The sequence below is a fragment of the Phytophthora cinnamomi genome, assembly GCF_018691715.1.
Source record: "Phytophthora cinnamomi strain GKB4 chromosome Unknown Contig93, whole genome shotgun sequence".
NCBI classification, from domain to species: domain Eukaryota; phylum Oomycota; class Peronosporomycetes; order Peronosporales; family Peronosporaceae; genus Phytophthora; species Phytophthora cinnamomi.
This window is the reverse complement of record NW_027151026.1, coordinates 33,824-56,912: the sequence shown is the minus strand read 5'-3', so window position 1 is coordinate 56,912 and position 23,089 is coordinate 33,824. Positions and strand designations below refer to the sequence as shown.

The following is a 23,089-nucleotide window of genomic DNA, read 5'->3' as shown; positions in this document are numbered from 1 at the left end:
ATAAATACATGTATTTTTTGGAAGTGCGTTTCACTTTAGCAATGCATCCCTTTGACGAAACCATAGCCCGCCGGAGCGAAGCGGAGGCGGGCATACCCATCCCCCAACGACAAAGCGTAGTCTAAGCAAACCAACCAGCCCGCCGGAGCGAAGGGGAAGCGGGCGACCCACACTACTTACTGTGACCAAACCCACAACCGCCGCCGCTTCGCGGCGGCGATCAGCTAGTCCTAAACAACTAACCGAGCCTCCATTTGTCTGTCTGGTGTCCGTCGTATTCCGCCCTTGGAGCATCAGCCTGCTGTAGAGCATCGTCCTACGGCCTTGCATTAGCGCATTAGTAGCCTGCCCTACGGCATCCCACCATCTTCCGGACTGCCTTATCTTTGCCCGATATTACAACACATAGCCATGCGTTATTTTTATTCGCCCTGCGATTGGACGATTTCGGCTCAGCGCTCACATTTCCTTTATTGAATTTCACACGCGGCGGGGCGAGGAAGCGCCCGGACGTCGGGCGCTGCAGCGAGCCCCACAGGACGCGAGCGCCGCACAGCGACGACGGTGCACTGGGTGCACGGCATAGCAACTTGTATATACGTCCTAAAGTCTACATTTACGTTCTGGGCGCAAGCGTTTACTGGATAAATACATAATATATTATTTCTGCACTGTGATTGCCCAAATCTCTCTACTTCTCTGTCCCACCAATTTATAGGTAGTTGATATTTCGAACAATAGATTCACCTACACATATGAGCCGAAGACCGGAATAGCCGCGTTTAAAAGCCCGCGCTAGCGCACTCTTTATCATATTTTTTGCACATTAATAACAGTGCTCAGCAAGTAAATAACAACACAAACGCGAAAACATTTTTGAAAGAAATAAGGTTTTATTTCGTAATTACACGGCAAATTAGCGATATTAGTAAAACAAACTACCAGATGTCCACTCCGACTTGGTGACCACGTATGTAACAGCACAACTGCCAGAAACGTGCGGAACACTCTCTAATAGGCACCCAAAAAAGTGAGGTTTAATTGCCTGTTATGACGATATGCGTCAAATCACATGATAATTTCATCCAGTCATCGATTGATATAGTTTTAGGTACGGAATTAACAAATATAAACATTGTTTTATTGATTGATAATCTGAGAAGTCAGTGCTTTGTAGCCATTTTCTATAGTTGAAGGCGTAGTGGCAAATGACGTTGGACCGAGCCCATTAGGACCGACGGTCTTACGAAGTCGAGGGAGATTGAAATCTTTGCCTCCCACGTTAATGATAATGCATTCCAACACGTTTTGCAAAGTGAGGAAGCATTTATCTACAGTTTCGTATTTAACACTATTGAAATCACTAGCGAAGCTTGAAGAGCCGCTTGGCTCGCGCTATGGTTCTGTAGCGGAGGCGGCCTTCCTTACTCAAGGTGGTAAGGAAGACCACCACCGCAACGCGCGTTTGCGGAGAGATGTCCTTGTCCCCGACTCTGCGTGTCATCTTGGTTGCCGAAACTGTTGTGGCGATTAATGTCCACCACCAACCGTTTTACGGTGGACTTCAGCCCGCCTTAGCCAATACTATTTTAACCAATGAAATCATTCTAACAATGTTGAGTGGTACACAAAAAACCAAAGTACCTATAAATTGGTGGGACAGAGAAGTATGTTAGAATATATTGCTATTCGGAGTGCTACACAAATTTTGCGATACAGCACGCGACGTGCGCTGAACAGGGATGAGTTCGCTGGACATTCATGCACGCCGGACCTTCAAGCATGGGTGAGTTTCGCTGGACCTTCAAGCACCTCCCACTCGACTTTCACGCACGTCGGATCCTCAAGCACGCCACGACTTCAAGCACCGAGCGCGAGCGCGGAATACGATGACACGATAGTACGACGTTACGTAGTGCAAGATCGTACGCAAGGACGTACGCAATGATACTTTGGAACTGGGAGTCAAGTAGTGGAGTGAGCTGGAACAGCGAGCGTAACAGTCTGAGATAAACCGTACACCCACCGCCGCGACGCGGCGGGTGCTCGATTAGTCCTAAACAACTAGCAGCGTATCCTGTGTGTTTGGATGGTGTCCGTCTGCTCGAGTTTACGCACATTAGTGTCACTCAAACAACTCTGAGGCCTCCGTAGGCTTCACACGGCCCGTACTGGCGGGGTTTCTCGTCGCGGTAGCCGCGCCTCTGGAGCCGATTGTCCCAGCCTGGGCTGCGGCCCGCTGGGTCACCCCTAGGTTGTCGGTTGTCAGACCGGGCGTACGTGACTTCAGCGGCGACTCGGCGTTCGTTGTCGTTGGCGGCTGCGAGGTAGTGGTGCTTCCATCTGGCGAGTAGTTATCACCCCAGTCTTCGCCATAACGCTGTGAGTCGTCGGAGCCGTGTTAGCTTCCATCCTCGTTGTTGCCGTCGCCATTATATCTGTGGTGTTAGTGCTGCGGATCGCACCGAGACCCGTCCATGAAGTTCGGCGACGATGTCGGCGACAGATGCTTCAGCAAGGCTTACGCGAGGCATGTTGCGCGAGCCACCGCGACGACGCTCATGATCTCGTTCGCGTCGGTCGCGACGGTTGTAAGCATCTCGCGAGTCGTCAGATTGAATGAAAATTAGCCAGCTTTGATTGTCAAGTTTGAAATTGCAGTGCCTAAATTGGGCTCCTTTCTTTTCTTTTCTAAAACATGCCAACTTTGATTGTCGGATTAGCCCATTTTGGCCGAGAAAAGGTGTAGTTGTCAAGTGTGAGGTACGGTAAATGGATATTATATTATATTCCACTTAAACGGAAAAAATATAATACGATAGTACGGATGATAGAGATACTCGATAAACATGAACTAGAGTGCACCCTGAGCGCGAACGGCATTAACCGAGGGAAATAAAATGAAAAACAAGAGAATCCATGTCATGATAAAAACAATCGAGTGGATTGAACTAAACCTTGACTATATTGTGGTAGCGCGGAACTTTACAACATCAGTGCCTTGAGGTCAATTTCTTCATATTCATGGATTGCCGATATTTCAAAACGTGCGACTCAGGCTTCGAAAGTGCAACTATTTGGGTGTTGAATAAAATAATCGGACGAATAACCCGGACAATTTTGGTTCATCGTACGGTCTGTGCGAGCCAACACGTCCGTACTATTCACATAGTTCTTGTGCAGACCCATATGCATCTCCAGTCTTATCTACACCTCTACCCGGCCTATTTGAGAATAAAAGCAAGCAAAGTGAACAGTCGTAATTTACCGCACCTTTAACGGTGGTATTTTTCCGTTGCAGTACGCTAATCGGCATCCAACGCGAACAATTCCCCGACCAATCCGAACAGACGCAACGGTTGAAGCAAAACTCACTTTCCGTAGACCATATCCCAACCGTTCCGACATCCCTACAACTATCGACAGAAACGATGATGATCAAAGCCAGAATGGGATCAGAAATAGTAGAATAATTCGGAAATTAAACGATACGTTCGGTAAATCAAGTCCCAACAAGGCTGTTCGAGCTATGCCATAGTGGAGGCCCCCACTGAAGTATCCCAGTCGTTTTGTTCTCATGCTAGCAGTAGCTTGATCTTCCCCGCATTTGGCTGCTGATCTGAGCTGGACATCGTTAGTAAAAACATCGAAGTGCCAAGTTTCGGACAAACTCGACAGGTCACTAACACTTGATTAGATGTTTCTCATAATCATATTGGTCGAAATGCGTGTTCAGATAAGTATGACCGTCTAATGAGTGATTGAGAAACATGCCGTTCACATATTCTACATTTTGGTTCAAAGAGTGAACTCAAAGGTGGTGCTCATTCGCTATAGTAAACTGTTCGCGATTTTGGGTATTCTCGACCGCTGGTGACTTCGGGTATTCTCGACCGCATGCGAGGAGGTCGCACTTGTCGAGAATCAATGTAAGGTTTTGCTCATCCGAAGCTTCGATGCGTAGTAGTTGAAGGTAGAAGGTGTCGTCCGCCGATACAGACATATGCTGATTTTGAATGTAGCCTAGGTTCGCAGACCGGCTTAAGCGGCGCCACATAAGACACGCTAACGCGGCATCTTGGTAGTAATCATGCACGCGTGTTGTGCTGTACACGTAGCGGGCGAAAGCTTGTAAATCCTCCTTAGTGCATGGAGGGGTCTTATTAATTAAGCTGCTATTTTAAGTGGCAGTGTTCCGAGCAAGCTTACCTTTCATACCTTCGTTGGTGACGAGGTAGAAGCCAAAACGATCCATCGTCGCCGCCAAAACGCTTGTCGGAGGTGTTCACGAGAGTGCTAGCTTGAACAAACTCCTGGTGAACATTACCCTCCTCCAGTATGCGCTTGAACGCGGCAATTGCGGTGCTACGGCTTTCTGAGTGTTCGTAGGAACAAACGCAGACAGACTCATCTTGTCTCCGCTAGTTGTCTTGGTCGTTCGAACTGTGCGGCCTGGATTGCTGGCTTCCTCCCGCCGCGTGCCCTAGACTAGGAATATTCCTAGCTATATGAACTATAAAAAATGTATAAAATGCATCATAGACTTGATATTAGTAAGAACATATCGATATTTTTGCGTGGATTCCGACAAATATTAGTCGGAATGAGTCGGAACAGAACTGTGAAGTTGGTCCAAATTCTTTAGTCTCAACCCATCAATGAATGTCAGTGACCTCCCTCGGTCCCAGAATCGAGTGATGTGAGACATTACAAGTACGTTTGGAAACGGACTCGATAGTGTGCGACAAAGTGAACACCGGCAGGGCGACTTCCCAGTTCGGTCTCCGGATCCCAGAACTGAGCAGCGAGTTGGTGAGCTTGCGCGTGAGCGCAACAGGCATGCTGTTGTGATGCGGTGACGTTCTGGAAGCCGACATGGTGTGTGGAGTCTGGTCTCACAACCTTGGATCCCAGAGTTTGATGGCGATCCCAGAGTACGATAGTGTGATGAACGCCTTGTGCGCTGGGAAAACTAACGAGATTGTGATGGAACCACGGCATCCTGGGAACATACTTGGTGTGCTGAAGTGTCTGCAAGCACTTTCGGATCCCAGGGTTGCATGACGATCCCAGGGTTGATTTAAGCTTGGTCGCCCAGATCTGGGATTCCAGCATAGGCATGAACACACTTCGGCGGATTCCAGATCAGCTTGGTCGATCCCAGAGTTACGCGGTGGTCCCAGTTTTGTCGCACACATCCCAGCGTGGAACCTCGGATCTCGGAGTGTGGTGTGGGTCTCAACATGGCTTGGCGGATCCCAGATCAGCGTGGTTGATCCCAGTACCGGATGGTCGATCCCAGCTACGAGTGCCCGATCCCAGATCGCCATGCATCTATGCGACATGAATTGGGGCGTTGTCGCGGATCCCAGTATCAATGGTCGATTCCAGGAAGCGACTTCCGAGTTCCAGGTCTCGTGGTGTGGGCCACTCCAACTTGATGGAGATTTCGTGTGTATGGTATCCTCGGCGAAGGAACGGTCGGCGCAATCACTCTCAGTCGAAGGGCCAATGTGGGTACAATTCAGGTGAGGCGCACCCGGTAAGATTCGATTGCCTCACTACGGCCAGCCTACCAGGTCGACGGATCTGGGTGACAGCGCTTAGCGCCTAACTCAGGTCCAGGCTTTTGACCAATCCTGGGATGATGAGACGCTCGTCAGGATGAGACGCCTAGGTTGCCCCGGCTTTCGGCCAATCCCGGGATAGGTTGAAGATTACTTTTGACCAATCCCAGGATTGATGGGAAGAGCCGGGATAGGATGTGCAGTCAGTCACTTCGTTTTGTAGCTATTTGATGCGGAGCGGCGCCCTGGCGCCGTAGGTCTCCGTTTGCATTGTTAATTATAATCAGAGTTCGATTTGCCTCCAAGGACGTAAGAGAGCGCTGCGGATTCGCAAAGGGTTCAAGCGGCACATAGCCCAAGCGCGCCGGTGTAAATACCCACTCCAAATAAATTCGAAGTTCGTCAATTAAGTTATTTTCGAGTTTATTTCGTTATTGGCTTGGTCGTCGTGCGCCCCACTCACCGGTTGACTGGCTTCGGTTGGATTGCTGGTGGTGCTTCATATTTCGGGTCGGAGGTGACCGGCTCTGAAGTTTCGGCAGAGCAGCGCCTCGTGATAGTGGTTCGCGAGCGTTGCTGGGACATCCGTGTGGCTCGGATCCCAGGGTAGTGGTTCCTGGATCCCTTTTTGTTTCGCCCAAGTCGGCGTGGTGCGTGGTTGCCCCCAGAGTGGAGACGCAGAGCTCTGGGGCAGACCCATCCCGGGTCACTTTCTCTGGCTCCTTCGGATCAAGGAGCGAGTGCAGATCCCGTCCGCGGTTCCCTGTCTTAACCGCCCGGAGGAAGCGGAGTTACTGAATCGACTCGAAGCCGGAGTCGTGGGAAAAGTGGAGGCTGTTAAGACCCGAGTCCAGGGTCTACGAAGAAGTGGACAAGAGTTTGTGTGGAGAGTGAAGTTTGTGTATATTAAAGGGAAAAATCCGGGGGCATTTCGGGTTCGAGCGGATACGTGCAGACTGGGATCTACTGCGCCAGGGCCAAGTTCGCTCAAGTGGATTTCGAGACTTCTGGGATCAAGCAGCAGCTGGTGTGGCCGACCCACGTCTGGGCCCACAGCGTAGCTCCCGTCAAGAACCACCCAAGGGATTACAAGCGAGGGAACACACACGCCCTCCCGACGCAGTCCGAGCGTCGAGTGATTCCGGGATCGCGCACTCAGGTTCTGGAATTCCTGGGTTTTTAACCTGGGATTCTGGGATCTGAGTTTGCGGTTTCTGGGAAGCGCGTCACCACAGAACCCCTAACCTTAACTATTCCTATTGGTCACAATTGCTTCTTTGAGCTATATGATTGGCTAAAATATAGGGTTTTGCGGCTCAATAGCAATCCTCAGGCTCTATCTGTCGGAAAGACCAGTATATGCATCCATATCCTGTCTTCTTCGGCCGCGTTAACAGCGTCACGACAGTGAAGTTCCATGTTCATGACCAATGCAGGGGTCATGCACGTCAAGCTTGCAGTCGCTGCGCGTTCCAGAAAGCGCATTTGGCGCTCGGAGATCGTCAGCCGCTACCAAGTCAATGATGTTTTGGCGGGAGTGCAGCAATTGCGCCTGTTCGGGTTGGTGGGGGAATTGTTCGCGTTGGATACCGATTTGCGTACTGTAACGGAAAAATACCACTGTTGAAGGGGCGGTAAATTACGACTGTTCACTCTGCTTGCTTTTATTCTCAAATAGGGCGGGCAAAGGTGTAGAAAGTAAGTTATTGGGAAGATCAAGCCTCGTTCGCCAAAGTAAGGAGCAATCGGATCAGTTAGCACGCGCTGTAGTGGGTCTAACTTGACTCACTACTTTAGCTTACACGTTGCGCAACGTGTAGGAGGAAGCGTAAGTACTTAGTAATTACTTAGGTTAATTATATTTGAATACACAAATATAAGTTAAGTAAGAAAAGGATTCCAAGTGACTTAGATTAGGTAAAATGAGAACTGTATTGTTTGTAAATTGATCTTCCTCTAAAATCTGCTAAAAACTGTTTATCATCTATAAAAGGGTTGGCAGCGGCTGGCTGTCAGGGCCCCGCTAATATGCATGTCTCTGATTGGTAGAAAGATGCTGCTTTCTACCAATAAGATCTTTTGGGTATGTGTGGACCACTCACTGTGGTGGTCCACTTCAATGTATCCATCGGTGTGTCTTACACCAATGTGAGGAAGTATCCAAAACGTTTAACAGATAACCTATCTGTTAAATTCACAAGTGGCCTGCAGCCACTTGTACGTGTAACCCCGTTACACCATCCCCCCCTTAAGGTTAGACGCGCGGGGTCCCCGCACGTCAATCTTTTGGAATTGACCATTCGTCAATTCTCCGCGTTTGGAGAAGAAACCCGCGCTCATTCAACGATGAGCGCGCCTCAGAAGAAGTCCGCAAAGTCGGTGGACCCTCACGCCAAGAACGTTCGCCCGCGTGAAGGGGACGAATCGGACGCTTCGAGTTCGAAGCGTTCGCGTACTGAGAGTGATACCCCACTCGCTTCAGCTGGGGCTCTCAGTACTCCGCGCGCTGCACCTGCAGCGCGTGATGTTAAGGCTCAAGGCTCTCCGCGCGCTGCACCTGCAGCGCGCGATCCATGGATGCCGTCCGCGTCCGAGATCGCGGACCGATTTGGGAACTCGGTACCTCCGAATGAGGTGCCGCTGTACGTATGCAGCACCATCAAAGATGACGCTGTGGCTGCCTAGCTGCACTTTGATGCGGGAACGCATCAAAGGCGCGATTACTACATCGGACTCTTTCATGAGCTCCGATGGTTTCAAAGCAAGAAGACCTCTTCTCGCAGCAAAGTGCCCGAATGGTAGGCACTTTGTCAAAGCTGGAATGCCTTTGTTGAGAACTTCAACAAGAAGCCGAATGCTTACCGTGATCGGATTAAGCAAGCGCGTGATCGCTTCGAGACGTACTCGAAGCGTGGAAAGCTGGAGCAACTTCATGTTGCTGCTGAGGAGGCAAATGTGCCGTGCGCTGTGCCCGAGGGCTTTCAGTGCACGAAGTGCTTTCCAGGCGCGGTCCGCTTGAGCGACCGCGACCTGAACGGGTACACGTCGTTCCGTGTGCCCGAGAGTCTCAAAGAGCTCCGTGCTAAGTTCTTAGCACGTGAGTGTTCGGGCGCTAGCGATGACCGCAGCGCTCGTGTTACTTCCGCTGCGCCAGCGCGTACTGCTCTTCGTACGCCCTCACCATTTCCGGAACGTCCTCCAGCAAGACGTTCCGCGGCTCCCATGTATCTCGATGGGGAGGAAATCCTCTCCAACGAATACGAAAACGAGTCCCTTGAGGGTTCGTTTTCGGGATACTATGGTCAACAATCCGCTCAACAATCCAGCGGGTTGAGCCGCGGGCGTCACGGATCAGCGGTGGCGGGGGTGGGAACACGCCCCGGGTATGATCAGCCCCGGGCTGATCAGTATACGCCTCTCCACGACCGGGTGACCGTCGTGGAGCGTCTGCAGGGCGCTGAGTTCGCCGCCCTAAAACAGGAGCTGGCGAACCAGAAGGCCCAAGTCGCGGCGGTCTCGCAGACCGCCTCGAATATCCAGGTCGAGCTGGGGACCCAGATGAAGGGGTTGCTCCAGCGCGTCCGCGCGCTGGAGGAGAGGTTGCTCGTCGCCGAGGCCAAGTCCTCCGCTTCTGCCTCGGCTCCTGCCGAGGCTTCCGGTCAGCCGAGCTAGGTGGCTCGTGCTGCAGGTATGGCTTCAGCCGTCCGACGTAAAAGGTCGGATGGAGGCGCATGCTAGACGGTATGTCTAGCGTGTATGCGTTGCCGTGCCGTGCCAACACAGTGAACGGCCCGATGAAGCGCGGAGCAAGCTCGCTTGCTCCGAAATCCGAAACTGCATGTCTAGGCAGGTTTTGTGTAGCTAACAAAACTAATGAACCAACTTTAAATTCATTTGTGTTGCCTCTGCCCGCATTGTCTGCGTTCAGCTTCTGTTGATCAACAGAAGCTGCTATTATCTTGGACAAACCGAATCACGGCTTGTCTTTTGGTGATGAAACTGATTGCATCCGAGCTGAAGTCATTCAGCTCGCTCTCCATAGAGGCCCGGCCTCTGCGTGGTTCTTGCGGTGTCTGCGCCCTGCGCAACCCGTGGTCGTTAGCCATGTTGTTGGGGGATTCTGCGCCCTGCGCAGACTCATGTGGTTTGTCCATTGTTGCAGCTGACACTGTGCAAGTGTCAGCGGTTTTCTGCGGCTGCTGTATTGCAGTCGTAGATCCTCCCCCACTTAAAGTGGGAGCCATCACTCCGAGTAAACTCGGTAGGCGTGGATGCCGCATGGCATTCACGTAGAACGGTGTATGCCCGGTCGAGGCATGCACTGAGTTATTGATGGCAAACTCTGCCATCGATAAGCACTCGCTCCAGTATTGGAACGAGTGAGCGTAGCTCTTCAGCATATCGACGAGCACGCGATTCACGCGCTCGGTTTGACCGTCCGTCTGCGGATGATCCGCAGTCGACATGGAAAGCTGGCTCCCAAGAAGTGTAAACACTTCTTGCCACAGGTGCGCTGTGAAGCGCGGGTCTCTGTCCGACACGATGTCGGACGGCATGCCATGGTGTTTGAACACCATGTCGACGAGCAGACGGGCCGTCTGCTTCGCGGTCACCTCTGCTGGTACTGCAGCAAGATGTACCATCTTGCTGAAACGGTCTACAAAGACCACAACACCGGTGTTCCCTCCGCTGTCCGGGGGAAGACCAAAGATGAAGTCCAAGGACATGGACTTCCAACACTCCGACGGAGTCGGTAGTGATTGCAGTGGAGCCTGCGCGAATGGCGCAGGCTTTACGCGTTGGCATACCTCGCAAGCACGGATGTATTTTTGCACCCACTTATACTGGTGGTGCCAGTAGAAGTCGCGCGTGAGAAGGACGTATGTCTTCTCACGTCCGAGATGTCCCGCAGTCGGGGCATCGTGATACTCGTACATGATCCTGAGTCGCAGGTCATGGTCATTTGGCACGACAACGCCATCCGCGTTGTCGTCGACTGCGTTGTAAAGTAGCAGTCCTTCGTGCACACGAAAGCGGTGTGCACGCGCTCGAAGGTGCCTGGGCAGCTTCTGACGGGACTTGTCAGAAGGCGCTGTGCCATAGGCCAGCAAGAGCTTCGCGTCCGCGTCGTGCGCGTACGCGGCCTTCACATCATCCAACAGAGATGATGTGGGTTTGCTCGATCGCATGGCGTCAATGGCATTGACGTCAACAGCTTCTGCATAGTCCGGCCGACGTGATAACGCGTCGGCCACCACGTTCAATCTTCCGGGTTTGTATTCGACCCGGAAGTTATACTCCGCAAAGAATGAGAGCCATCTCGCCATTCTTTGTGATATGTGTGGCGACTTCACTGCGGTGCGCAGTGAAGCATGGTCGGTGTAGACCACAAATGGTCTACTCCCAAGCAAGTACACTCGGAACTTTGCGAGTGCATACTTCATGGCAAGGAGTTCCTTGTCATGCACCGGATAGTTGCGCTCAGCTGGCTTCAGCTGACGCGATTGGTAGACGACACGATCACGGCCCTCGTGATCGTGCTGCATTAACGCGCATCCGATCGCGAAATCGGATGCGTCACACACTACGTGAAATGGGCGATCTTGGTCAGCCACTGCCAAGATTGGCGCCTCAGTCAAGCCCCGCTTGACTGCATCGAATGCCTTTTGGCAATCGGGTGTCCAATTCCACACAGCTTCTTTCTTAAGAAGCTGTGACAGCAAGCGGATCTTGCCCGCATAATCCTCCACGTACTTGCACAAGTACGTGGCCAAGGAACTGCCTCAGTTCCTTGACACTTGAAGGCGTTGGCCATTCATTGATCACTCTGACCTTTTCCGGGTCAGGGCGAACACCATTCTTCCCTACGAGACACCCGAGGACGGGTATCTCGCTTGCCCCGAAGATACACTTCTTCAGGTTCGCGTAGAGCTTATGTGTTCTCATAAGCTCAAGTAGTTTCCGGAGATGCACCCTGTGCGTCTCTACGTCGGTCTTTCCGTCCACAGCCCGGCTGTGGATGAATACATCATCGAAGTAGCTCGGTGCGAAGTCGCGCACCGAGCGCAACAAGTGCGTCACGCACCTGTTGAAAGTCGCAGGGGCGTTCTTAAGCCCCTGTGGCATTACTAGCCATTCCCAGAGCATGCCGCTTGGCGTGCTCACTGCCGTGAGAGGGATATCGCTCTCACGCATTAGGATTTGATAAAATCCATCTCGCAAGTCGAGAGCACTGTAAACGGTGCTCCCGGCCATCGAATCGATGATAACATCTTTTCGTGGTATCGGCGTCTGCGCCGGTACCGTCGCATCGTCCAGCTTGTTATACGCATGAACGATGCGCCATCCGCCCTGTGGCTTTTGACACAGAACGTCGGAGCACTGTGCGGGGACTTTGATTCCCGCACTTGTCCAGCTTTACGACGACTTTCAGAGAAGTCGTCGATTGCTTTTACTTGCTCTCGCGGTAGTGGCCACTGCCGCGTGACACAGTACTTCGTGCCCGGCACGAGATCAATCTCGTGCTGAATGCCCTTATCCTGCGGAAGCTCCGCAGGAATCTCTTCCGGGAGTACGTCTTTGTACTCCCTTAACAATTCGTAATAGGGACTCGACTTCAGCGAGTCCCAACCTTGTTCCTCGAAGCGCTCTCGCTTCGTCTTCGCACTGAGAGTGTCTTCACTCTCAGTGGTACTTCCCATGAAGAGCTGCCTCAGCTCTTCGCTCTCGCTTTCCGTTCTTTCGCTGTCCGAAAGAACGCAGACTTGTTCGATGCGTCCATCGTGCAAGTCGCGCGTGAAGCGCTTCCAGCTCATGGCTGGAAGCGAAGTCAACTCCGACGCCGTCGTCGGAGGACTAGCGAGTTCCATGTCACGATACTGGAATCCAGTATCGGTGCGCGTCAAGACGCTTAGCGTCTTGACATTCGGCGTCACCGCCGCAGTCTGCCCAGCAGACTGCTCTTGTTGCGTCTCGGTCCCGGACCGAGACTTGCGCAGCGTTTTCCGCTTGCGCCTTCTTCTTGTTGTGCGGAGCCCGGCTCCGCACAGTTGTTCTTCTTGTCCAGGCCCGGCCGTGGGCAGTCGTTCGCCGGCGGACCCTGTCCGCGGGCGCGCGGTATCAAGCCCGGCTTGACCGCATTTTCCTTCGTGCAGCCCGGCTGCACGGTAATGTGTCCCTTCGCCGGCAGACCCTGTCTGCGGGCGTGCGATATCAAGCCCGGCTTGATCGCATGGCGCTTCGTCGTGCAGCCCGGCTGCACGACAGCGTAAATTGCGTCAGTGCGGTACGTTTGCAACCGTCCGCACTGTTTGCAGCGTCAACTCCCGGAGTTGACACGCCTTCGTCACCTCGACACCATTCATTGGCGGAGCCCCTCATGACCGAGGGTGCGTCGGCTCCCGGAGCCGACGCGTCGTTGTCGACCTGACCGCTTCGGGTCAGGGACTGTCCCTTACACGCTTGAACGTGGGTGTTGGTTCCCGGAACCAACACATCTTTTTCTTCCGACGTCGGCAGCATTGCCGACGTTGGTCTCACTGTGCGCGCCCTCGCGCACTTCTTGGGATTCCGGGACAGCAGCATAAAGCGCTGTCTCGACTGGTGAGCCGCGCGCACCTGCTGGTGCGCGCGCTGCGGTAACAGGGCCATCGCTCTCTGTTCCGCTATCGCGTCCGAAGCGCACGAGCGTGCGCTTGTTCCAGTCTATCACCGGATCATGCCGTGCAAGCCACGGCATGCCCATTACTACGTCGAACTTATCGTCCAGGTCCAGGACGATAAAGTGTTCGACCAACACTCGTTGTTTGTACGAGAAGCGCACGTTCACGACGCGCTTCTCGGTCTTCACGATGGCACCTGTTGCCAGTCGTACCTCTAGAAGACTTCGAGGTGTATCTACCTCCTCGAAGTCAAGTCTCGGCAGGCTTCGTAGTCGAACAAAGTTGTTCGACGCGCCTGAATCTACCAAAGCTCGAAGAGAGTCATTCGCTCTCTTCGAGTAAACCTCAAGATGACTAGGTTCGGCCTGTCATCTTGTTTCTTACAGTGAGAGCTGGTCTCACTGGGGCTGCAGTCCTCAGTGTCGCGTGCCCGATATCGGCACGCGCGACTGCATTACCAGTAGGGCGCCCCGCGCCTACTGGATGTTCGCGTTTTTTGTTGGTCCGCGGCGATGCCTAGCATCGCCACGACGGCCACCTCCAGGGGGCATGGGAGCTGTGCACTCCCGTGCAAAGTGACCGATCCTTCCGCAACGGAAGCATCGCACGTTACCTCCCTGCTGCTGGTAACCAGCAGTTGTTGTGCTCGAGAGGTCCATTGGTTCCGGACCTCCCGTCCTCGTTACCGGGCGCGGTTGCGGCCTCGGTACGTTTACATGGAGTTTAGCCTGCCGCAGGCTAAACTCTTCTTGCATGGCAAGAGTAATCGCAGCTTCGAGAGTACTCGGGTACTCTCGGAAGAGATAGGTCTTCACGGGCCCATCTCTAAGCCCCTTCATGAACGTGACGACCTTGGTCGCCTCGTCAATTGGGTTAGTCACGATATTCGATACCAAATATCGTGCGCGCTGCGCGTAAGCATGGACGTCATGCTTACCCTGCTGAAGGTCGAGGAACTCCGCCCTCGACCGGAACTCGTTTGCGGGGGCTCAAACGCTTGTTTGAGCTCCTCTTTAACACTTCGTACGTGCTGAAGCACGTAGGATCGGAGAGTCGGCGTCCATACGCCCAACTCCTTGCGCGTCCGCCAAGGCAGGACATGGCGAACGCGACCTTCGACAGCGGGTCGACGATGCGTCGAGCCGCTATGGCTGTGTCGAGTTCGACAAGCCATCGGAGGAGAGGCTCGCCCTCTCTTCCCACGTAATTGCTTTCGCTCAACTTTAATGGTTGAGCACGCGGTGTCGTCCTGACGACGCCGTCACTGAGAAGCAGCGTCACGCTGCTCCTTCATGATGAACCCCAGAGCAACACCATGTTGCTCCGTCGGCGATAGCGTACGCAGCATCGTAGCTATCGCCGCTTCTCCAATGACTGTTGACAGTCGTTGGAGGGCCTCCCACTCTGGGTCAGATAGGTGGGGGCAGTCAGCGCGTGCAACATGCGTTGCAGGCGTGTTGGAGCTCTCCATGGGCACCTCCGTGCTCATGTGGTTCTCGGCTCCGCGTTCGTACACCGCGTACGAACGTCAAGCAGTCGGTCGTTGGACGGACTACAAAGTGCTACCAGGTGTAGTGGGTCTAACTTCACTACTTTAGCTTACACGTTGCGCAACGTGTAGGAGGAAGCGTAAGTACTTAGTAATTACTTAGGTTAATTATATTTGAATACACAAATATAAGTTAAGTAAGAAAAGGATTCCAAGTGACTTAGATTAGGTAAAATGAGAACTGTATTGTTTGTAAATTGATCTTCCTCTAAAATCTGCTAAAAACTGTTTATCATCTATAAAAGGGTTGGCAGCGGCTGGCTGTCAGGGCCCCGCTAATATGCATGTCTCTGATTGGTAGAAAGATGCTGCTTTCTACCAATAAGATCTATTGGGTATGTGTGGACCACTCACTGTGGTGGTCCACTTCAATGTATCCATCGGTGTGTCTTACACCAATGTGAGGAAGTATCCAAAACGTTTAACAGATAACCTATCTGTTAAATTCACAAGTGGCCTGCAGCCACTTGTACGTGTAACCCCGTTACACGCGCCGACCTCGCACTTAATAATCCAGACGTCTGTTGTGGAATGATGAATATAGCAGGCTATTCATGCTCGACGAATATCTTGCTTCTGGTAGGTAGAGCGCTCAAAAGGCACACAGAAGGCTGGCTTATTGAGTACGCACAGATATTGTAGCGAAACCAAGCAATTTGGCAAGGGCATCGATACCATGCCAAGTATTGTGTGTTCCATTCGAAATTTCCGTGGTCGTCTGAGTGAATCGATCAGCCAATCGATCATCCAATGCAACATCGTATCATACGGAATATTGTATCCGACAGTAACCATCACTCCTGCTAGGCGTGCGCACCGCGGAATACGACAGGCTCACCATGAGTACCACATCGTCGATGCTCCGAACGCCGCTGAGGCGCCACAACACACGCGCGTCTCCATACATGTAACGGGGTTACACGTACAAGTGGCTACAAGCCACTTGTGAATTTAACAGATAGGATATCTGTTAAATGTTTTAGATACTTCCTCACATTGGTGTAAGGCACACCAATGGATACATTGAAGTGGGCCACCACAATGAGTGGTCCACACCTACCCAAAGATCCTATTGGTAGAAAGCAGCATCTTTCTACCAATTAGAGACGTATATATTGGCGGGGCTCTGACAGCCAGCCGCTGCCAACCCCTTTCATAGATGATAAACAGTTTTAGCAGATTTAGGAGGAAGATCAATTTACAAACAATACAGTTCTCATTTTACCTAAACAAAGACACTTGGAGTCTTTATTTGATTTATATTATACTTGTGTACTCAAGTATAATTAACTCAAGTTATTACTAAGTACTTGCGCTTCCTCATACACGTAGCGCAACGTGTAAGCAAAAGTAGTGAGTCAAGTGAGACCCACTACAATACACAACAAACCGGCATGCGTCGCGAGACGGAGAGAGAAGCTCCTCTCTGCAACCAAGACAGCTGTCGATGAGCGAAGAACCAAGTGTTGTTGTGCATCACATGGATGATCCTACTGGTGCACCTACACCAGCACTTGCTCCACCCAATTCTGCAGTCTCTACGGCGGCCTACGCCGGCAACAGCAGCGGCTACGACAACCCCTGACAATCTCTATCAGCTGCTTGTTCGGTCTATCGTGAAGGCGTCGATCAATCAACGCGATACATCGGCTGAGACACTAAGCACAGCTGTTTTCAGTGGAAACTCGTTTGATGACATCATGAAGGCTGTGTGGGTTCAACATCCGTCACATGTGGAGAAACAAGCGGTGAAGACCGACGGAAAGTGGACTGTGGCGCGAGCGGTGTTTGCTGAATGGCCCAATCTGCTGCAATTTAAAGCGAAGAAGCTCGTGGTGGACTCCTCAAAGTCGGAAAGCGCGTGGAATCAGTGGGTTGTGGGGCTGCGCGGAACAGCTGTGGCGCTTATGATCTATGAGTACGGGATGGCCATTGCTACAGCAAAAGATCGAGAAGAGTTTATGAAGACTTGTATTTTACCTGAGGAGAGGGATCGAGCTGGGGCGACAGCAGAGAGTTCACTGCGAGAATTTTTGCTCGCGCTTCGACAGACGTGGGGTACCACGTTTCAGGCCCCCTCCGTCGTATGGATGATGTGGGCGAACCACATAACACGAAATCTGAATCGTTCAACATGGCAAGATGATATTGCGAGCCCCCCCCCCCCCACCCCACCACCACCACCACCAACACACGTTGAGAACCTCCTAGAACCAGCCGAATCACGATTAGAGGCACACTTAACCGGCGCATCGAGATCAGCAAGCGTTGCGTTAGACTGCGTGAGGGCTTCAATAGCAGACTGTCAGCAACTGCGCCGTCATCTAGAGGCTACAGCACGATGTCTTGAAGATCAAGAGCAACGCTTGGTGGCACGAGAAGCTATCATCGAGGGGATGATTCGCGATCTCGTGCCTCCATCTCCAAGTGCTATCATTGATCCGCTGCCCCTGATCGAGAACTTCGAAGACACTAACCACGCCGAGTGAAAGTCATGAGTCCTTCGCAAGTATTCGTTTATTGATCGGAACGTTAACGCTAGTGCCTTCCGTAATTTTTGGTTTACGAGTCTGATTCAAGTGCAGTAAATCCTAATTCGTCTTGAATTATTTCTTCTGTGTTGAGCTCAGTTTGCGTGTGTCTTTCAAGCGAAAGAGGGTCCACAGGATCGAAATATCCCTGAATCTTTCACCCACAGTGTTGGAATACCTTGCCCATGCTGTACTTCTCAAATCGGCGGAATGTGAATAAAAGGCATTAGGCTCCGTCCGCTCGACTCGTTGTAGTGGCGTTCGAATGAACGCTTCACATAACCAAATAGAAACTCAATAGGATTGAAAAAGGGGCAATAGGCCGGGAAGAAAATTGGGACGATACTAGCACTGCGAAGATAATGAATAATCTCCGGGTGCCTGTGGATGGAAGCACCGTCTAGGATCCACACAGAATTACGACCAGGGTATTGACGCACTGGACCATTCGGACAGTGAATAAAATCTTGGCAGCGTTTTGTGAACTCCAAACGATCAAATGTGCCCTCTGTGCTGAAGTAGTCCAGAATACCGTTCACGGCAATGAACGTCAACATCGTATCATTCCTCGGTTGTCAAAACTGACCTCGTCCAGAAACACGATATTGTGGTGGCTCCAGTGAACTCCTCCACAAATCGGAACACGTCGATCTTGACATGCATTGCACGACGCTCTAACACCTTCCACATGAGGCCAAACTCGTGGATAATTCTCCAGACGGACGTCTTCGAGATGTCAACAGAAAATGCTTGCTTGAAGGCGCCTTGTGCTTCATCGAGGTATGCGAGAGGGTGCTCCTGGTAGAAGTCGAACAGCCATTGACGCTGCTCTTTCGAATATTGCTTCTTTGACCCATTGTTAGCGCGCTGAAATGGCCCGGTGGTCTCGTAAATCTTGATCCAGTAGCGAATTGTGCGCTCCGACTTGTTGAAGATATGTGCCAGGTGCTGTCTTGAGTACCCGAGCTTGTAGTACGCAAACAAGCAATGATACACCGTGTTAGCGTGTGCGTGCTGCCGTGTAGCAGCCTCCTCCATGGTCCTCTTCGCATTTGGTTGTGCGCAGTGCACGCTTCAACTTAATGCGAGCACCTCATTGGTTATTATAGATCAATTTTGACCACTCACAGCTACGCGTTGATTTGCTGCCGATTCCAGCATCGCCCGCCTGCGGTAAATTTGGACGGAATTGACAATACCCCCGATAAACGAGGATGCAGAGGCCAAATGCCCTACACAATACGCTGTGGACATGGTGTATGCCATCAGTAAACAGTACGACAGCGATCCCAACTGCGAGGCCTTGGCAAGTGTCCATCCATGACTGTGGAGTGGCAGGTGATGCACCTGGCGAACACACACAGAGCAAGGGGACATCTCCGCGAGATCTCTTCAGTGACAGTTGATTTTCCAACATTTCACTAGCGATGTTTCGTGAGATGTAAAACAAGAACGGGCGACGATGACAGAATAGGGGGAGGTGCCGTATGTCCATGTTGAACGTCTGAAATATATCAGTGATATTATCACCACTTACCGCGATTTATTTTTTTCGCGAATATTTATTCTATCACTAATATCTGGGTGATATATTCATCGCAGTATTAGCGATATTATCACTTAAACCAGTGATATTCTGGTTGTCTACTATCGAACCCCCGAAACTCGCAAATGATACACTTCCTGCCACACATCAGCAGATGAGGAGCGCGTTGCAGTCCGCTCGCCGGGCGTCCGCGCTGCTCGGCCGCAGCGGCAGCGCGCGCCGCACCCTGACCTCCTCCTCGCCGCCCTCGTCCTCTCCCGCCGGGCGCGTGGTGGTCATCACGTCGGGCAAGGGCGGCGTGGGCAAGACGACGGTGACGGCGTCCATGGGCTACGGCCTGGCGCAGCGCGGCTTCCGCACGTGCCTCATCGACTTCGACATCGGGCTGCGCAACCTGGACCTGCACCTGGGGTGCGAGCGCCGCGTGATCTTCGACTTCATCCACGTGATCGAGAAGAACTGCCGCCTCGGGCAGGCGCTGATCCGCGACAAGCGCCTGGACAGGCTCTCGCTGCTGGCCGCCAGCCAGACGCGCGACAAGGACGCGCTCACCGAGGAGGGCGTGGAGCTGGTGCTGGACGAGCTGCGCACGCAGTTCGACTTCATCCTGTGCGACTCGCCCGCGGGCATCGAGTCGGGCGCGCGCCACGCCATGTACTTCGCGGACGACGCCATCCTCGTGACCAACCCGGAGATCTCGAGCTGCCGCGACTCGGACAAGATGATCGGCTTCATCGCCAGCAAGTCGCTGCGCGCCAAGGAGGGCCGCGCGCCCGTGAACCAGCGCCTGCTGGTCAACCGCTACGACGCCAACCGCGTCAAGAACGACGACTGCCTGTCGGTGGACGACATCGAGGAGATGCTGGGGCTGCCCGTGTGCGGCGTCATCCCGGAGAGCGCCCACGTGCTCACGTCGTCCAACATGGGCCAGCCCGTCATCACCGCCGAGGGCGAGAACGCCGCCGTGGCGTTCGAGGACGCGGTCGCGCGCTTCCTGGGCGAGGAGCGCGAGATGAAGTTCCTGCAGCCGGACGAGCCCAAGGGGCTCTTCAGCCGCATCTTCTCGTAGGAGGAGGGACTGTGGAGCAGGAGGAAGTGATTTCAGTTAGGTAGCTGCCAACAGGAGAAGTGAATGCATGGAAGCAGAGCCGAGGAGGACAAAATCAAGCAACACGGTTCGGCGTTAGAAACCCCAGAGACAGGCTAGACTGGATGCGCTATCAGCGTCGGCTCTTCTCCTTGCTTCCCTTCTTCTTCAGTGCGTGCAGCTCCTCCGCCTCCTTCTGCTCTAACTCTAACGCGTTCAGGCGCTCCAGCACTGCAGGCATCAACATAATTGTTAGCACAAAATCGCTCATCTAAAAGTAATACACACGAGGGGCACATACCTGGCAGCAGCTCCTGATAACGTGCTTCGGCGAGCAAGAAGCCCTCACGCTTGATCTCCTTGATGCTAAGCTCGTGTTCCACGGTGCTCGGGCGAGCCATGACCTCTCTGGCCCAGGTCGCGTCCGTACGCGCGAAGAAATCACGCAAGTTCTCGCCCATTTGTGGTGTGCGGTCGACATCTCCGAGACCCAGCTGTTCTTGCAGCTTCTCCATCTCTGCACGAATCGCGCGGCGGTGACTCTCCTTTTTGCTCTTAGCCTTCTTCTTCTTGTCCTTCTTCACCTTCTTAGCGGCATCATCGGCGTCATCGCCTTCGGCGTCGCCATCCTTCTTCGCCAGCATTTCCATGGCACGTTCCATCGCCTTCGCCTTCGCCTTCTCCTCGCGTGCCTTAATACGACCCACGTCATCTTCGTCGTCGTCCTCATCTTCATCATCGTCGTCGAAATCGTCGTCGTCGTCATCGTCGTCGCCGTCCGAAGACTCCTCCGTCTCACTCATCTCGCCCTTCCAAATCTGCTGCGACATCGTACCAGGCAGCACCTGCTTCCACTCCTCGAGACGCTTTAGGTCCAACGACCAGCAGTCATCAAGCGTGATTTCACGGTCGCCATCTTCTACAACACCACCGTACACGTATAGTGTGCTGCCACGGATCATCACTGCCGGGTTAATACGCGGGCACGGGGCTGGAGCAGCGGGCTCTTCCTCCTCCGGTTCTTCGATCTTCTCCTCAGCAGCGGCGACAACAGGCTCCTCCTCCTTTTCTTCTTCCTTCGACTCCTCTTCTTCAAGCTCCAGCTCCAATTGCTTGGCAGATCGCGCTTCTTTCGGTAGGTCGTCGTCATCTCCATCTTCGCCGTCCTTGGTCTCTTCCTCCTCGTGAGCATCCTCGATGTACACGATGTTGCCCTCATCATCAACGTATCCGAACTGCTTTTCCAGCATCGTATCGAAGTCCTCCACCTCCTCATCCTCCTCTTCGTCGTCCTCATCACCACTTTCACCAGCCGCTCCATCCTCGAGCGTCTTGGATTTTTTCTTACGTCGGCGCTTGCCGTCCGTGGACTTCTTGCCACGCAGCTTGAACTCAAACCATCGACGACGGTCCATGTCGTACACAAACAGATCGTTGTAGAACGTCGACTGCATCGTGTGGCGCCGCTTTTCCTCGTCAAACACGCCGCCGAACAAAATGAAACGCTGCTTGTGCACGGTCACAGCGGCTCCACCTCGCGGACTCGGCGCCTGGCCCTTCCGTGAGAGCTTCTCCCACGTGGGCGACTGGCGCTTGAGCACGGGCGCCAGGTTGAGTGCCCACAGGTCCGAGTAGACCTTGCCCTCCGACTTTTCGCCCACGTTCTTCACCTTAGCATACCCTCCATAGACGAACACGAGGTCCTTGGACGGGTGCACCGCCAGTTGGCAGCCGCTGCGCTCGGCGGGGGTCTGCCTGTGTGGCGGGTACGTGACCTTCTGCCACTTGAGCTCGGCCAGGTTGAACAGGTACAGGTCGTTGAACCACTTGGTCTCTCGTGCAGCCTCGTAGAAGCCGCCGAACACCACGAGGTAGTTCCTCCAGACCACCATGCGGTGGCCGCTCCTCGGGGACGGGCCGCCTTTCACCTCCAGCTCCTCCCAGGCGTTGGTCTTGAGGTCCAGCCGCCACAGGTCCCGGTAGTGGTGGAACTGGTCGGCCGTGGCGAACTCGCCGCCGAACACGTACAGGTGGTCTCTGTAGACGGCGGCCTGGTGGCTGCAGCGCGGCGGCGGCGTGTTGGGCGAGCTGATGCTCTTCCAGGCGGCGTCGCGCAGCGCCTCGGCGTCGCTGGGCGCCTGCTGCGCGAGCTGCGCCACCTCGGCGGCGTCCAGCGGCTGCTTGACGTCCAGGTTCCACTTGAACACGTCGTTGTAGCACTCGTTCACGTCGCCGTCGAAGTACTCGCCGCCGAACAGCAGCATCTCGCCCGAGGCCAGCGCCGACAGCGTGAAGTTGGCGCGCGGCGAGGGCTGCGGCGCCGGCTCCACCAGCACCTGCGTGCGCTCGGCGTCGCGCTTGCGGAACTCCTGCAGGATCAGCTCGATGTCCTCCTCGTCCGTGCCCAGCGCCTTGCGGTCCTTCTTGGCGCTCTTGGCGCTCTGCTTGGCCTTCTTGGCCTCCTGGCGCTGCGCCTTGGCCGCCGCCTTGTCCGCCTTGCCGCCGCCTCCGCCGCTCTTCTTCTTGGCCATCGATGTCGGTCTTGACTGATCGAGAGCCAATGCGCTGCACTTGGAGTTTGTATGGACGAGGTGTAGCCATCTCGGGGCTGGATAAAAGGAAAAGTGGTGTGTAGCACACAAGTAAGGAGGGGCAAAAAGTATGCTATTACCGGATTATTACCTGCCGGCTCTTCCACTTCTTCCCGTAGGCTTCCCAGAGTTCGCGCAGTTTGCTATTTTTGAGGGCGTCGCCCGAGAGGTGGTGCAGGCCGAAGCCGTGGTACACGACGTTCGGGGTGACCTTTTTCCAGGACCAGTACTGGAGCTGCAGCTTGGCGAGGGCTAGTCTGGCCAAGGACGTTCTCTCTTCACCGTTATCGACGGTTGACTCGGATGTCAGGCGCCACGTAACGTCATCGAGCTTGGTGTTGGCTGTCCTCAGCGATCGCCTTTCGGGGCCGGCAACTTGGTCCGCTTTGAGAGATCGATCCTCGCCGTCTGCTGCCTTTACCAATCCCGACTGCTTGTAGTCCGCTGCGGATGAACGCGCATTCCCGATCGACAGGGTGAGGGCTAAAGCCATTAGCAGGACGTGGAGTAGGCACATGCCTGCTGCGGGAAGTATACTCGCGCTTGTGATCTCTGAA

The 23,089-nt window shown here is 53.6% G+C and overlaps 4 protein-coding genes across 4 annotated transcripts; 1 reads left to right on the top strand and 3 right to left on the bottom strand.

Moving 5' to 3' along the window:
- Window positions 1–17,869: 17,869 nt before the first annotated feature.
- IUM83_19613 (uncharacterized protein) lies at window positions 17,870–18,346 on the bottom strand (the record flags this gene model as incomplete). The annotated part of the gene is made up of 1 exon (XM_067944670.1): window positions 17,870–18,346. One exon carries the CDS (start codon window positions 18,344–18,346, stop codon window positions 17,870–17,872), a length of 477 nt encoding a protein of 158 aa, XP_067783977.1.
- Window positions 18,347–19,008: 662 nt separating this feature from the next.
- IUM83_19612 (septum site-determining protein MinD) lies at window positions 19,009–19,923 on the top strand (the record flags this gene model as incomplete). Its single annotated transcript, XM_067944669.1, has 1 exon — window positions 19,009–19,923. The coding sequence occupies one exon, from the start codon at window positions 19,009–19,011 to the stop codon at window positions 19,921–19,923; it is 915 nt and encodes a 304-aa protein (XP_067783999.1).
- Window positions 19,924–20,074: 151 nt separating this feature from the next.
- On the bottom strand, window positions 20,075–22,472 carry IUM83_19611 (Kelch motif-containing protein; the record flags this gene model as incomplete). The annotated part of the gene is made up of 2 exons (XM_067944668.1): window positions 20,075–20,172; window positions 20,243–22,472. The coding sequence occupies 2 exons, from the start codon at window positions 22,470–22,472 to the stop codon at window positions 20,075–20,077; spliced, it is 2,328 nt and encodes a 775-aa protein (XP_067783996.1).
- Window positions 22,473–22,608: 136 nt separating this feature from the next.
- IUM83_19610 (putative secreted RxLR effector protein) lies at window positions 22,609–23,049 on the bottom strand (the record flags this gene model as incomplete). The annotated part of the gene is made up of 1 exon (XM_067944667.1): window positions 22,609–23,049. One exon carries the CDS (start codon window positions 23,047–23,049, stop codon window positions 22,609–22,611), a length of 441 nt encoding a protein of 146 aa, XP_067783998.1.
- Window positions 23,050–23,089: the final 40 nt, after the last annotated feature.